General features: G+C 30.8%; 1 protein-coding gene and 1 long non-coding RNA gene across 3 annotated transcripts; one reads left to right on the top strand and one right to left on the bottom strand.

Moving 5' to 3' along the window:
- Positions 1-2,470: 2,470 nt before the first annotated feature.
- LOC149876307 (uncharacterized) lies at positions 2,471-9,285 on the top strand. 2 transcript variants are annotated; one of them, XM_090075563.1, is made up of 3 exons: positions 2,471-3,322; positions 3,405-8,934; positions 9,017-9,285. In XM_090075563.1, the coding sequence occupies exon 2, from the start codon at positions 3,776-3,778 to the stop codon at positions 6,947-6,949; it is 3,174 nt and encodes a 1,057-aa protein (XP_089931689.1). In that variant the 5' UTR covers positions 2,471-3,322; positions 3,405-3,775; the 3' UTR covers positions 6,950-8,934; positions 9,017-9,285. The 2 variants fall into 2 exon arrangements, with proteins under 2 accessions (XP_089931689.1, XP_089931688.1); XM_090075562.1 differs by having other exon boundaries at positions 2,471-8,934.
- A 308-nt stretch (positions 9,286-9,593) lies between these two features.
- On the bottom strand, positions 9,594-16,275 carry LOC149876306 (uncharacterized). The gene is made up of 3 exons (XR_016448812.1): positions 16,164-16,275; positions 14,927-15,141; positions 9,594-9,929 (listed from the first exon to the last, which is right to left on the bottom strand). It is a non-coding gene; the product is annotated as an uncharacterized LOC149876306 (long non-coding RNA).
- Between the last annotated feature and the right edge of the window lie 684 nt (positions 16,276-16,959).

Genomic DNA, 16,959 nt, shown 5'->3' with positions numbered 1-16,959 from the left:
TGCTTTTAATGATGTTATTGAAAACCAATAAATATATTTTTTTAAATATCATATAATTGTTTATAAATTTATTTTAAATTAAGTTTAATAGCTATGTAACTATGGCTATAATAACAATTTTAAAGTTGTCTCATTTTTTAGTCATCAGGTGTTACTTTGCTGCCCTCAGTTGTTATGATTTGCGTCTTGCTGAGGACGATATAAGAAATGGAGTGGTTGAAAGTTTGATTCAATTATAAATAACGATCATTTTATTAGTATTTCAGTTATTCTTCTTAATAAAAAGACTTTTTTGAACTTAAGTACCAACACTCTTCCTTGATGCAATACTTTCCAGAGTACACAGGAGAAAATGAATACGAAGTGGCACTACATTAGGAAAAAATACTTAGATAGAAATCGCAATAAAGCTAAAGAAATTTACGTGCACTTAACTTGCGCAACGGACATTGCAAACACTGATCTTGTCTTTAAAGCAGTTACAAATAAGATATTTGTTGCTAATTTAAAGAGAGAAAAACACCTTAGTCCAAAATAGTTCATAAGTTAAGAAAATTGCTGCCAAAATGAAGATATTGGATTTCTAAGACAAAAAAAAGCACGTAAACCAAAATACCCGTATATACAGTAAAAGCAACAAGTACAATCATTACCTTTATATTATTGCCATTCCTCTTTCTCTTAAAAGTTGCGCTGTTAAGATTTTGAATACAAAATTTCGAGTGCATTCCAGCTAAGTAGTAAACGCAAAAAAAAACATTTTTTTTAGGTACTCACCACTATGTATTATTTCTCATTAAGATATTTAATTACGTTAGAAATATCTTAATGACGAATAATACATAGTGGTGATGTGATGTTTGACGATGTTCCAAGATCCAACGTGATGTTCCAAGATTTGTTTTACTCAACTAACGGTTATTGTTGGTTGAGTGAAACAAATCTTGGAACAAATCTTGGAACACCACGTGGAAGCTTATGGTGGATTTAACATTACAAAAACTAAAAGCAGAGGTACATTACATCTTTTGTTATGGATCACCACATTAAATGACATCTTTTGTTATGGATCACGATCACTTTTGTTAATGCAATGTCCAACTGTGCTCCAAGGAGAGGATAACATTTCTTTAGAACAAGTCAACAATAGCTTCGTTAACACAAGTCTGGTACCATACTCAGATACCAGTAGTTTGAATCAAATTCAAATTAGCCTGTAAAAAGTAAATTAAGAAAAAGGCATTCTCTGGCCAAGTTGGCACGGTGACATTGGAAGAACGTTTGGGCGAAATCGAACGCGATATCGAATTAGCGATGGGGATCGACGTTAACATGCGATGTAATGCAATTTTAATTTTTGATGCCAACCTAAAACCAATATCGCACTAACATGAAAAGGGCGTCGATGCCCATTTTCATGTTGGTGCGAAGGGTTTTGATAAAACCATGAGTCTTATGTCTCTTTGATGTTGATTTAACATCGCAATTCGACGTAAATTTCCGACGTCATTATCACGTTGGTGCCCACTGGGGCTTGACAAAAATAATTGGTTTTTACCTCAAAACAAAAGTCAAAGATAAAAGGTAAATAAATACTCGGGAGGAAGTAAGCATCTGACAGAAAATGGGGGTATGATAATTCAAAAACATGTAGAAAAATGAGACGTAATGTAAATGTATAAAGAGAGGAGGTTTATTGAAGTATTTAAATACACTATTAAAAACACCAGAGAAATTGGTGTTTACAGGTAAAATCCAATTTAATGCAGCTTTTTTGACACCTGGCAAAAAAAAAATCTTAAAACCTGAGAAGGAGTGTGGTAAGTTTGGAATTACTGCGGCATTTAACTTTTGAAATTTAAATTCGTTAAAGAAAAACCTTCGTTAAAACATTTTTTCATATTAACCCCTCAGAGATTAACTTTGGAGAATTTATATTGTATTTTTATCAATTTCTCAAACCATGATATAAATATGAGTAAGAGGTAAAAAATGAATAGTATTAAAAGAGAACAAGCTCCCCGGCGGGGAATCGAACCCCGGTCTCCCGCGTGACAGGCGGGGATACTTACCACTATACTACCGAGGATGATTATTATTGAAAAATATTATATAAATATAATTTTAATTATTAAATTAACTTTTTAATGACCTTTAGTTTTGTTCTAAAATTATCGTCGGACAGCAGAAAGCTGTCCGAAATCAAGAATTAAACTTAAAAATTAGAATCAGACTTCAAATCTAAGTTTCAGTATCTATGGCTGAGATTTGAAGATATCAATCAGTTTTGAATGCGACATTTTAATATGAAATTTCAAGTTCAATTTTTTTAATCGGATTTAAAACGTTGCGCTTTCATCCATCCATCATTAACAATATTTTAACGCTCCAAAACTTGCCAACTGCTAAAAGAATTTATTTTAAAAGAGTCTAATAAAGTAGCAATGAAAGTCTTTTAAATAATGTGAGGAGGGAAAATGATAAAATTGTAAACATTATCTTTAAGTTTTACCCAACTCAAGCATATAATATTCGACAGAAAGAGTGAGTCAACCAACAAAAAGTACGCACGGAGACTTATTGAATTTGTCATATGAATAAGATGATAAAGCGAAAAGAAGAGAAAAATGTAACAACAACCAAGAAAAGACGTACACGCAGAGAATTATTGAATTTGTCAAATGAATAGACGATATACCGAAAAGAAAAGTAAAAACAACAACAACCAAGAAAAGACGTACACACAGAGACTTATTGAATTTGTCATATGAATAAGATGATAAAGCGAAAAGAAAAGTAAAAAGCAACAACAACCAAGAAAAGAAGTACGCACAGAGACTTATTGAATTTGTCATATGAATAAACGATAAAGCGAAAAGAAAAAAAAAAAAAAAATAACAACAACCAAGAAAAGATGTATGCACGGAAACTTATTCAACCTGTCATATAAATAAATGATGAATAAGTAGCAAAACGGTAAACAACCGAAAACTATAAAAAGCTCAAAAAAAGAAAAGAGGACAGTTTTAGGAAGACAGTTTTTGGGAAGACAGTTTTTGAAGAGAGTTTTTGAAGAACAGTTTTTGAAGAGGTTTTAAAATGGCAAAGTAAGAGTTAAGAAGAGTAAGAGATTTAAAAGAGAATTTTATGAGAAAAGAGATTTAAAAGAGGATTTTAAAGAAGAAAAAGGATTTTGTTATAAAAAGAGTTTTAAGAGATTTAAAAAAAAGGAATTTATGAGAAAAGGATTTTTAAAGATTTAAAGAGAATTTTATGAGAAGTATTCATCAAGATTTTAAAGAGAAACTTACGAGAAGAATTGGTAAGAAAAGATATTTGAGTAACTTTAGATAAGCGTTATTATCTGTATTGATTTATTGATATTTGCATGAGTTAATTTTAAGGGAATATATATTGATGAGAATATTTGAGAATATTTATTAAGAAAAATAAGTAAGAGAAGAAGAACCAGTTGTAAGTACTTTTGTTTGCATTCCGATTATTAATATTATTGTTGTTATTACTATATGAGTTAAATATTGTTATTGAAAAGTTTGATGCTTTGCCGCACACCTTAGCATATCCGCGCCATTACATTTACGTCACACAAATATAAGAGTGCTTACCATTACACATTAATAGAACATTTGTTTGAGTTTTATACTATAGAACATACAGAACCGCCCTCACACTGGAGGTCCTACCGAGATCAACTCTATTCACTAATTTCTTCATAAATCAGTGAAATATCATTTTTTTTCAACACAAAAAAATTATGGCAAGCCATTCAGGTTCACCTCATAACAGCAATAATCCTAATGTTTTACCACTATTTTACTCAAAAACACCACCTGCACCCAACTGTACCACACCCGACATTGAAGTTTTACCAACTGAACATTTTGATCGAGACTCACTAGGACATGAGGAAAATGATTGGCGAGATGAGTATATTGATAAAATGATAAGTGAAAAGAAAATAGAAAAAGCTTTCAGACGATTTTTGAATTCTACAGCAAAACAAGAAGCGGAAGCTTCTCTGGTTAGACAATACGATGAGAGAAACACTCTTAATTGGTTAGAAAAGATTGCAAACTCATTTAGACCAACAATTGATAAGTCTAGTTTACCACAGTTTAACGGAGGACCAGATGATGACGTTAAAGAATTTTTCCTTCAATTTAAGAGAACAGCTACCTTTAACAAGTGGGACAATAGCGAACAACTTAGCGCTTTTCCGCTTTGCTTAAGTAAATCTGCTTCAATATTTTATGAATCCCTTTCAAGCCAAACAAAACAAGATTTACAATTAATTCAACAAGCTTTTCAGAATGAGTACGAACCACCAGAACGTATTTGGATGAAGAAAACCCAACTTTATGAATTGAAAGAAGGAGAAAGAGGACTTGAACATTTCATAGCAAATTTAGAGAAGTTGTCACAAGAGTTAAATGTTTCGGAAGAAACCAAAAGAGATCTTTTTATTCAAGGAGTTAATTCTTATCTAAAGAGAAAACTTCTTTTAAGCCAACCAGAGACATACACACAAGCAGTTAGAATCGCAAGAGTAAATAATTCAGTTAACATCGATGATAACGCTCGCATAATGGAAACAGTAGTAAAGGCCGTGACAAAAGCGCACAACCAGTTGGTTAAACCTAGCACTGTAACATTCGCTGAGAATGATGCACCACCAGTGGTTGCATATAATACAACACCTGCGAATTTAGCTAATCCCGAAAATGCGACTAGAGAAGTTGCAAGGCTCAAAGACGAGAACAGAAAGTTAAAAATGCGTCTACAGAGACAAACGAATAATCAGGATTGCAATACAACTCCAGTTAACCAACCAATCTGCTATGTATGTAATAAGGCGGGACATTTAGCAAGACAATGCAGACAGGAATACCAAGATCCTAGAATTCCACAAAATAACAACTCTCAGTATCAGTACAGGAAAAACTTTACTCAACAACCACGATGGAGAAACAATAGAAAATGGACACCACGAAATTTTGATAACTGGAACAGAAACATGGATAATAAATACACTCAACCCGATTCGAATAACCAAAATTGGAGATCTACTACCTCAAATAATCCACAACCAAATTATAGAGATAATTACTTCAGACCGAGAAGACAAAATGACAACCGGAGGAACGGTGAAAATACACGAACAGACACCCATGAAAATCAAAGGAATGATTTGCCAGTTCGTATGCTGGGAATGGAAAATATGACACAGTATCAGAAGAACGATTTCAAATCTTATACCATGGATTGTCCACATTTCAACACCCTAAATGGAGATATAAATAAACTTATGCAACAAGAGATTCAGAACTTATGTGAGTATAATAAACAGATCACCCATGAGATGAACTGTCTACAAGATCAGTTTCGATATTTGCTACAAAACGGTACTGCACGAAATCCACTACAAGAGAACAAGGAAATGGACAAGAAAGATTTTGATCAACCTAACGCAATAATTTATGAACCCCAAAATATGAAAGACATCAAATGTGAAGATCCAGTAATTATCAAAAATGCAACAAGTTCATTAAGCAGTTCTCATGACATTGAGACTAATGCAGAAACTGATCAAAACAACACTGACGAAATAGTCACAAATACCTACCCCGAAATACTCGATGATAATTCTAAAGCTAAGACGGAAGATTACATTACACCTGAATATTTCACTCCAGAACATAACGAAGAAGTAAACAATAAAGTTGACCAAAAGATAGAAGAAGAAACAGTTATTCCTGTTAATATAGTAGATTTAAACCACCAGCATGTAATTGACGAAACTCCAATTGAAATACCAAACTTATGTTACGAAAACCAAGGACATATTGATACTTCCTCGAAGCCAAAAGTATTAGACCATCTTAATGAAAATGACATAAGTAGCAGAAAAACAACAACTTCTGAGTTAGACATTAAAATTCAATCAGAAAGCGATAATTACAATCACGACAATGAAGATCAGCTGGAAATTATTGAAACATCTCTTAACGATGGTATTTTGAATCCAACAACTGAAGAAGAGTATTGCACGACAATAGAAGAACATACAGAAAGTAGTATCACAAGCCAAATTAGTTTAAATACCCTAAAAGACATAAGTACAAGTTCAGAAAACCAAGGCACAGCTAAGTTAAAGTTTAATGAAAATCATGATATCAGAATCCTCAAAGATACAATTGTGTTTCCTACAAATTGGAGACTCTACAAAGAGTTAGAGTATACTTTAGAACCAGTGAAAAAGCTTCATCCTCCGATTCTAAAGAAAGTTAATTCAGATCAGCTACCTCATTTTCCACCCAAAAACATACCATTCGATTGTTCATTCCATTTTTCTGAGCCGTATAAGGAAAGTAGAAGCCTCACTATAACTGCACTACTTTTGCAACTCGTTTTGTTCATTCCAATATTTCTTCTTTGTTCGAAAATCACCAATCATGAACCGACATATGATTTTAAGATGACTAAATCACTTACCAAGGAACACATTAACAAAGTAGAAAATAAGTTTAAATCTCTTTTCGAAATTCAAGTATTGTACTCCCCAAGCGTTTCAAAGTTCCCAATCTTTCTCAAAATACCAAGTATAAGGAATTATATAATTACTAACTCTTATCAAGAGAATAATGTTTTAGAAACATCATTAATTAAGGCGCCCTCAACTACAAAAACACAACGTTTTATGAATGATTATAATGCATTAAGTAAAGTACTGAAAAATGAAAGTAATGTTCCGTTGGCTATTATGTTCAAAACCCCGACAGATTTAAATAAAACAGTAAGAACACCAATATTTAAAACACAAGAATACGATCAGAAATTAAACAATGTAGGTTTAATAACAAATAACGTAATCATTTTGCTATTTTGCTCCAGTTTTACCAAAAAGGTAAACGAATTTCAAGGAAAGTAAATTAAAGGTATTACGGGTAACATGCGATTGAGAAACGCATAGGGAGATTCGCGAACCCTACCCATGTGAGCGATTTAAAATGTAATTTGTTCAATTTGATAATTTGATTTTTTATTGATGATGATGATGATGATTTAAGATGATGATGATGATTTAAGATGATGATAATGATTTAAGATGAAGATGATGATTTCAGATGATGATAATGATTTAAGATGATGATGATGATGATGATGATGATGATGATGATGATGATGATTTAAGATGATGATGATGATTTAAGATGATGATAATGATTTAAGATGAAGATGATGATTTCAGATGATGATAATGATTTAAGATGAAGATGATGATTTCAGATGATGATAATGATTTAAGATGATGATGATGATGATGATGATGATGATGATGATGATGATGATGATGATGATGATGATGATGATGATGATGATGATGATGATGATGATGATGATGATGATGATACGACAACGACGACAACGACGACAACAACGATATCGGTATCAATGACTATGACGATCAAACGTATTTTTTGTGTGAAATGCAACATTGAGGTTTTAATTAGTTTAAAGAATTTTGCATTTCACAGTTTTAAAAGTTAATTTTTTTTCAAGGCACATTTTCAGGTTTTAGCCCTAGCTACTCAGTGCCTACGCCATTTTATTTTTAAGACGATTTGTTTATTTTATTTTCCTTTTTTTTTTCACATTAAATTTTCAAGATTATCTGTAAGAGGTAATTTATTTTAATTGTACTATATTAAAAAAAAAAAAAAAAAAAAAAAAAATTGTATAAAAAATTTTATTGGAAGTATATATAATTGAAGTATATAAAATTGAAGTATATAATTGAAGTATATGAAATTGAAAGCATTTGCACGACATTATATTATCGAAATATTTAAAAATATATTTACACGGTTTAAAATATTTATTGAAAACGCGAATCAAGTTTACTCAAATCTCGAAACCTACTTGAATGGAAGACAGACAATGCCAACCTCAAATCTCGAAAATCCAGACACGATAAACAGTATACCTATACCACTTACATATGAACTATCCTTGTATCAAAAATCAAGGGACGATTTTTTCGAAGAATGGAGCTATGTGAGGAGGGAAAATGATAAAATTGTAAACATTATCTTTAAGTTTTACCCAACTCAAGCATATAATATTCGACAGAAAGAGTGAGTCAACCAACAAAAAGTACGCACGGAGACTTATTGAATTTGTCATATGAATAAGATGATAAAGCGAAAAGAAGAGAAAAATGTAACAACAACCAAGAAAAGACGTACACGCAGAGAATTATTGAATTTGTCAAATGAATAGACGATATACCGAAAAGAAAAGTAAAAACAACAACAACCAAGAAAAGACGTACACACAGAGACTTATTGAATTTGTCATATGAATAAGATGATAAAGCGAAAAGAAAAGTAAAAAGCAACAACAACCAAGAAAAGAAGTACGCACAGAGACTTATTGAATTTGTCATATGAATAAACGATAAAGCGAAAAGAAAAAAAAAAAAAAAATAACAACAACCAAGAAAAGATGTATGCACGGAAACTTATTCAACCTGTCATATAAATAAATGATGAATAAGTAGCAAAACGGTAAACAACCGAAAACTATAAAAAGCTCAAAAAAAGAAAAGAGGACAGTTTTAGGAAGACAGTTTTTGGGAAGACAGTTTTTGAAGAGAGTTTTTGAAGAACAGTTTTTGAAGAGGTTTTAAAATGGCAAAGTAAGAGTTAAGAAGAGTAAGAGATTTAAAAGAGAATTTTATGAGAAAAGAGATTTAAAAGAGGATTTTAAAGAAGAAAAAGGATTTTGTTATAAAAAGAGTTTTAAGAGATTTAAAAAAAAGGAATTTATGAGAAAAGGATTTTTAAAGATTTAAAGAGAATTTTATGAGAAGTATTCATCAAGATTTTAAAGAGAAACTTACGAGAAGAATTGGTAAGAAAAGATATTTGAGTAACTTTAGATAAGCGTTATTATCTGTATTGATTTATTGATATTTGCATGAGTTAATTTTAAGGGAATATATATTGATGAGAATATTTGAGAATATTTATTAAGAAAAATAAGTAAGAGAAGAAGAACCAGTTGTAAGTACTTTTGTTTGCATTCCGATTATTAATATTATTGTTGTTATTACTATATGAGTTAAATATTGTTATTGAAAAGTTTGATGCTTTGCCGCACACCTTAGCATATCCGCGCCATTACATTTACGTCACACAAATATAAGAGTGCTTACCATTACACATTAATAGAACATTTGTTTGAGTTTTATACTATAGAACATACAGAACCGCCCTCACAATAACCTTAAATTCGAAATTATTTTTTAAAAAAATTATTATCAAAAGATATTTTAAATAATTGCTACAAAGAGATCTTTTCCAAAAGCATTTTTTACTTGAATAACCCCGTAGACGGTGTCATGATGGCGCAAGTAATACGCTTGCGTGGCGAAGAAAACTTTACGAAATTTTTTAACGTTTAAGCAGCATATTAAAAGTTGTATTAATAAAAAAAAATTCTCCAAAATTCAGGAAAATATTGGAGAAACTTTTTTTAAAGGTCAAACATTAAAAGATGACCGTCAACAATTAGATTGATCGTCAAATCTGAATCCTGAAAACAACTTTTCAAGCCAAAATTTTACTTAAAGCAATTTTGTGAACCATTAAAAGTGAAGTTGTTAGATGGAAATTAAAGGATGGGAGTTAAATCGATTTTCTGTTTTTTCTTTATTCTTTGAAAAGAACAATAATTTGCCTTAGTTTTGGAACCTTCAATCGAAAACCACAAAATGCAATCAACTTAATTTTTCAGCGAGTTGAAGAATCATTCAGTTCCGACATAATATTAGTATTTGTCTTTTGATTGCTGCCATGTAGTTTATTACGAAGATAACATCTGCGGTACTCATTAAAACTGATCACCTAAAAATGGAAGCAAAAATTAAAACTTTAAAATGAGGAAGAAAAAAAAATCGCTTCTAAACCCAGCAAGAAGGCGTAACTAGTGAAAAAATTATTCTTCTTTACCTTAGGTTGAAATATGTCACTGAGTCACGAATATTACCTTACTAAAATCTTTTCTCATTTTGAACCTCGATAAGTTAAGAAAATATTACCTTGATCTAGTTGCAGAGCTAAACGGGTTTATTTCTAATAATGAGACCTGAGGGGTACATTTCAGCCATTTTTTAGAAAGGAGTATACTTTTGTTTAAGGTAATAGAAATTGATAAAGGTATGGGAAGGAGCAGTTGAACAAAAACGTTCGACACATTCAACGAAAAAACAATTGTCTTTGGCAGGAACAACAAATTTAGGCCCCCCCCCCCTCATCCTCTTCGCATTTAATAAATTGAGCCCCCGTCTTTTAATACTTAAAAATGCTCTTATCTGGCCTAATATTAATATCTCTTGTTCTCTTTGGAAAATGCTACGAAAGAAAAGATGAATAGATTATAGATCCTTTTGATTACCTAATATAAGAATTTTTTGAAGAGCTTTGATCAAGAATAAATATGATCATTTCTCTTCAATAAAATTTATCATCTCTTTTCAATGCAATTCAAGAAATACAAACACTTTATTCAACACTTAACCAAGGTACATGTCAGTAATGTTAAAATATATTGTGTCAATAAAGTTGAGTTAATACAAATGTATTAAAGATTGCTTGCAAATTCTGGAAGTTAAAAACAACAATGCACATTAATGCATAAAGCTTATTTACGCAGTAAGTACTCACATATATGATATAAGTTTGTATACGATATTGTTTGATGCTTGTAACTTTGCTTTTTCACAGCGTTAAACATATTTTCGTAATTTATTTCAAAAACTTCTCTATTGCGATTATTGTTTGTTCAGTTTTGGTTAAGATTCATTATTTTTAAAGATGTAATGCCTGCTATTTTTGCAATATTCACCAAAAAATGTGCCTTAGCGATAAACATGCTTTATTTGACTCCAGCAACGAATCTTATATATACTTATAAACATATATACTTATAGACATATATACTTACTTTTGATATATTAAGCATGACCAATATTAAACGTCATACAAAGATAAATATGTAAACTTGCATTTATTATGATACTTCAAAAACAGTTAAAGCCTTTTTTGTTTGTTTGTTTTTGCCCCTCAGTTTCCGTAATGTCTGTTACAAGAAACAAAGAAAGTCGAAGGGGATCAACATTTTTTTTATAAATCCCGCATCTGTATATCAGAATTTCGAAAATCGTCACGATTTTCAAAACAAAGTTCTAAATTTTTTGATAATTATTTATTTAAATAAATAATTATTTGAATAAATATTTTTTTAAACAAATTATTATTTCAACAAATAGTTAAATATTACTACACAGCAAATAGCGCATTATTTTTGAAAAAGCAAGTTAATTACTTAAAAAGATTTTTTGTAAATTGCGGAACAGAAGAAGATGAACCTAGTATAACGCAAACAATTCCTTCTCATTGTGCATTAACCGCAAAAAACAGTTATAATCTTGTTTCGCATTTTTTAAAGAACTTCAGTTTCCTTTAGACATATAAACACAAAGAAATTATTTCCATTTTATTGAAAACTTGATGTGAATTAATTCAAATGAAATAGAAGAAGGCTGTTTAAGGCAGGTTTTGTTTTCCAAAGAAAACATAAATGGCTGCTCCAGATTTTTCTAAGATGGCCTTTTTGACTGAATCATCGCGCAATTAGGTTTTCTGTCTAACTACCCTACGGAAAATCACTGCTTTTCTCTAAACTATATGCATGTCATCAGGTACTCCCGTTGAATGTTTACTTAGTCTTGGCGGCCAGATACTTACGACCAGTGGCGTACCTAGGGTAAATAGCGCCCTGGGCAATCACCGATCTCGCGCCCCTCCTCCCCCACATAAACTTCATCTTTTTAATAAATGATGACACAAACTTTTAATAAAACTTCATTATTCGTTATAAAAAAACAATTTCTTTATGTAACATATATTACAACTTTTTTTTTCTAGCTTTAATTGCTGCAAATTTCTTAATAACACTGTCAAAATCAATTTCTTCGGTATATTCTCACTTTATGCTTAGCCTCTTTTGCGCCCCTTTTAGGTTGGCGCCCATGGCACGTGCCCTGCCTGCCCTACCCTAGATACGCCACTGCTTACGACATCGTTGACACTAATTTTTCTATCAACTGAGTAAGTATTAAGTAGATAGTGGGCTTGTACTTATTTGTTGTAATCTTTCCTTAAAATTGATAAATAGATCATTCAAAAGGAAAACATTGAACTCAAGTTTGGCGAAAAGTTTCTTCGTGATCACCTGATGTTATTTTAAAAATTTCAGAACCAATTAAAGTATCAAAATCAATTAAAGTATTTAGATAATCTGTACCAAGTTTGTATCATTTTTAAGCCAAAAATTTAATCAGTGTGTGATGATAATTCAATCTGCAAGACATGACTAAACAGTTGCTTTACAACATGCAGCAGATATTGTTTCTGAGATTCATTTTTTGTAATCGTTTCATTGAATGTCTGCATCAACCCTATGTCACACTCTGTACAATCACTAGCCAGGTTCTTTACAAAAACCTTAGGCCTTCTTCAATGATGGTTTTTCAGGCAACGATTTAACGGGAACATCTAGGAATTTATCATTAAGACTCATAGTGTGAAGAATTGGTCACTTCTGCAGAACTGTAAGGCAATGACTTTAACAAATATTCTCCTCAATCAAACGGAGAATGTATTAGAAGTTGTGTTTTCTCACTTGAAGATGCGGTGAAAACAAAGGAAAATTTTCCAATTCCGGGCTGCAATATACCACAAATGCCTCGTTATCATCTTTAGGCCAGTCTTCTGCATTGGCTGGTATTTTATTCACGAAATTGCTGGGTCAGCGGAATGTTATTTATTGGAGCATCTGTGACAATTCTACAAGTAAACCATGACTGAATAAAAACACACAACAAATCAGTTAAACTTTGTAGTTAATTTTAATTTATGAGCAGTAATTCTAGTACATTTCAATGGCAGCATAGAGCAATTTCATCATCAGCGAGCAGATGGCATTCACTATGCAAAGTTATCAATAGTGCTCTACAAAGCTTTCGGATTACGTTCTTTGCTTCTGGTCTAAAAACAGAGACAAAAACTCACAATGGTCTTTTCTTTTTTAATTTAGCTGACAGTAGTCTGCAATGAATTCTTTCAGCTTTTTTGACTCGTTCATCAATAGAGTCTGACGTTCTTTTTGTTTATATTGGCTTATTTTGGACCTTTTATCACGGAATTTTTTAACCATGAGAACATCTGGTTCAGTAAAAGTGCACCCTTGGCAGACACTAAAAGCATCCCTCAATACCACCTCAGACAATGGTGCTAGCAGGCCATCCACAGCAAATTTCGGTTGATAAATGATTCAAGAAGAGAGTCCAATCATTCTGCCTGTGTTGCAGAGAGTGGTACCATGATTGTCTCCAATTGCCATGATTTCAGAAGATTAAAAACCACATCAGCAGTAGCTTTACCTGTTACCAGAGGTCATTTTTGAAACCCCATGAGCTTTGTATTACCATCATTTAACGAAGTAATTAGAGTCGGTCAATACTGATGCCAATGTCACCAGGAACATTTTTTGCGAAGGTTTTCCATCCCATTGTACTACTAATTTGCTAATTAGCTGCTAACTTTCTTTTGTAATTAATGTGCCAGTTTCAGAAAACGTTTCTTTCTGTGATGATGACCTGTACTTTTTGAGAGCACGACAGCTGATGTTGAATATGGAGCCACTTCATTGGCTACTGAAGCAAGTATCATGTTGGATTTTCGTATGCTTGCTTTTGTAGGCATTTAGCCAAACTATCATAAATATCAATTTTAATTTATAACTTACTAAGCTTTATGCCTGCAACAGATTTTATCCAAAATCTATGTATAGGTATTCTAAAAATTAAAAAAGTGTTAAATGTCTATAAACTTGTGATTTTTAGTGGCTGCATGGTCACATGAGATTTGAAACTTTTATATAATTACTGTAAGAATAACTGATTTTACCAAAACTAGCCAATGCGGCCAGTAACTTGTATGAACTTAAAGATTTTCATGAAAATTTGGAGACTTGAGGGACCTCTAAATATCCTTTAAAGATTGTGAAACTTTTCACGTAGAGTAAGATAATCGCTGTTAATCTTTTTGAAGGTGAAAAATTGACTTTTTCATATATATATATAACACAATATATATATATATATATATATATATATATATATATATATATATATATATATATATATATATATATATATATATATAAAATAAACTTTTAAACCAAAGGTATAATTGAGGAGTATAAAATACTTTATTAGGTGATTTGAAGTATTTTCTCAAAAATGTGTAAAAGAAAAATGACGTGAGACCAGATTCTCGTGAGAGACTTTTCTCGTCTCGCTTAATCAAATTGTCTCTTAAAACAAAAAGTGTAACTAGACAAGCTTTCAACATTAACAATATCGAGATGGAAGATACCAACAGTGTCTGACTCGACTAAATAAACGTGACGGTCTCTACTAAAATTAATTTTTCACGAGTTTTTTTTGCTTAATCTTATTTCTATCTCAAGTCTCGGATAGTATTTTTTTTTTTTTTTTTTATTATCATTTTTTTAAACTTATTTTTTTTTTTTTATATATATATTTTTCATCAAAAAATTCTTCTAAACAATTTTTTTTAATAGAGTTTTTGAACTATTTTTTTTTTCAATAAACTGAATGCTCCAGATTATCGTTTGAATTCTTCTCATAAAACTTAGTCGCATTTACATTTTCAAAGTAACGATATATAACTTAGCAATAATGTTATCTTACAATATAGCTTAGCAATAATATAATTTATATTAATGAGTAAAAAATGCTGAATTGTATACTCACAAAAACGTGACTTTAACAGTCTTAATTATATCGTTTTTCATCTTGTTTATATCGTGATTTAGTCTCGACAACTTAAACGAGACGAACAAGATGTGACGAGACTTTATGCAACAGTCTGACCTCTAGTATTGTGTATTTGCAAACAATCCTATTATAAATATTTTTTAGCGTCATCGAGCTGCTTCATGAAAAGATTCTCTGTTACAATGTTATGGCTGAAAAAGAAAAAAAAACAGGAAAAGAAATTTTAAACTTTAATATTTTTTTTATCTGCGACAGGATTCTGAAGGAGGTAAAAGAGTCTAATTATAGGATACCTATCATAATGTTTAAAAATAAAAAACAAAACAAAAAAAAAAAAAAACAGGAAAACAACAAAATGATATCAAGATGATAAGAGAAAAGGTTACATATATTATGTATATAAAAAATATATTTAAAAAAATTAAATATTAAAATGTTGGCTTTTGTCCTTAATAAGCAAAATATTTCTTGTTTTTATGAATTTTAAAACTGGACAAGTTCATCCTTTTCTAAATTGAAAACAAATCTATTAATAGTCTATAGATTAACCCCCTTATCTATAGATTAACCCCCTCATCGGACTTTTTTTTGTAGAGCCTATAGATTTTAAAAGGTTCCTAGTGTTATTTGTATTCGGACATAAAAAACAAATTTTTATGAAGCTTTGCTCATGTTGGATTCGGATGATAAATGGTTTTGATGAATATTTAATTTACGATACGGTCGTGGTGGTCAGTTTCTTAATAAGACGATCAAAAGCCGAACTTTTATCTCTAAAAACCTAAAAAAATGCACGCGACGTGTTTTTGTTGAATGTAAAGATTTTTGGCGTTTGTGGCTTCTAGCGCAAAATTTTAAGCTTTCGAACTGCATTGTAGTATTTTGATTGTAACATGATTTTAAATTAATAATTCACACAAATGCAATATTATTTAGTTACTCAAAAATTAAAGAATAATAAACAGTTTTTAGCCTTAAATTTTGAGAAATTCTTTTCTTTTTTTTTTTCTTTTTATTAAAAAAGTATGTCTTCAGGGAGGTAAATTTAAGCATTTTTTACAGTGATCATTCTAAGAAGAAAAACAAAAGTCGGGTACTAGGTTAATGACATTACAGCATCTGTAGTTCGAAACTTGGAATGTAAACACACAGAAATTTTTCTTAGATGTTATCACAAATCCAATACATAGGGTACTATTAAAAAGACGCTTACCGTCAACGGTGCAACATCTTTTTTTCAATCCACAGCGTTTGTCTTCGCAGTTTTTTTTCGTAAAGACTATTTTTGTCGTCCTTTCTGAAATGAGGCATGCTGGATTAACCCCGTTTTTTGTTTTAAAATGTTGGGTTTTTAAAAAAGCTTAAACCCCTGCGTTTTGTTTAATTTTTTTTTTTTTTTTTTCTGAGAATCATATTTTTTAACAAAAAACTGCAAGTTTTTGAAATTAATTGTTACTAAAATTATTTAGTAACCAATGTAACCATGAGCAACAAGGTTGTTCTAAAAGCGTGCCAATTAAATAAATTATCATCAATTTCTTTTTCAAACAAAATTATATATTATAGCTTGTATATTATGCAAGATATTATGATGACAGTTCTCTGCAATTTTAACCTCAAATTAACAATAAATTAAAAAAACGTGCCATAGAAAATTCTATGATGAAAAACAAGCTCCGAGCATTGTTCGAATGTCTTACTATTTTTTTTTTTAATATTAGCCAGCCGGCATCGACATACTTATTCAAGATATTAAAAGTTTCTTAAAAATATTTCTTGTTTTAAACTCAACTGTTTATAGTTTTTCAAATCGATCTGATTTTTTTTTTTTTTTTTTTTTTTTAATTTCTACGAAACGTTTACGTTCTAACTGATTGATTCTTCTAGCACCACGAATACAAGTCACAGAGCCTTTCCTTCTTTTTTTATTGCGGCTAATATTTATTTAGGAAGGTTTGCTCGTGGATATTTTAGCGCAAATCTTTATTAGAAATAAAAACAAACGCTCT

Source organism: Hydra viridissima, unplaced genomic scaffold (genome assembly GCF_058129835.1).
Source record: "Hydra viridissima isolate aposymbiotic clone 2 unplaced genomic scaffold, HvirCarnegie_v1 scaffold_22, whole genome shotgun sequence".
Classification (NCBI taxonomy): Eukaryota; Metazoa; Cnidaria; class Hydrozoa; order Anthoathecata; family Hydridae; genus Hydra; species Hydra viridissima.
This window is presented reverse-complemented; position numbering and strand designations above follow the sequence as displayed.

What these genes read in the sequence shown, in the direction of transcription:
- LOC149876307 (XM_090075563.1), top strand. Translation starts at nt 3,776, where the DNA reads ATGGCAAGCCATTCAGGTTCACCTCATAACAGCAATAATCCTAATGTT.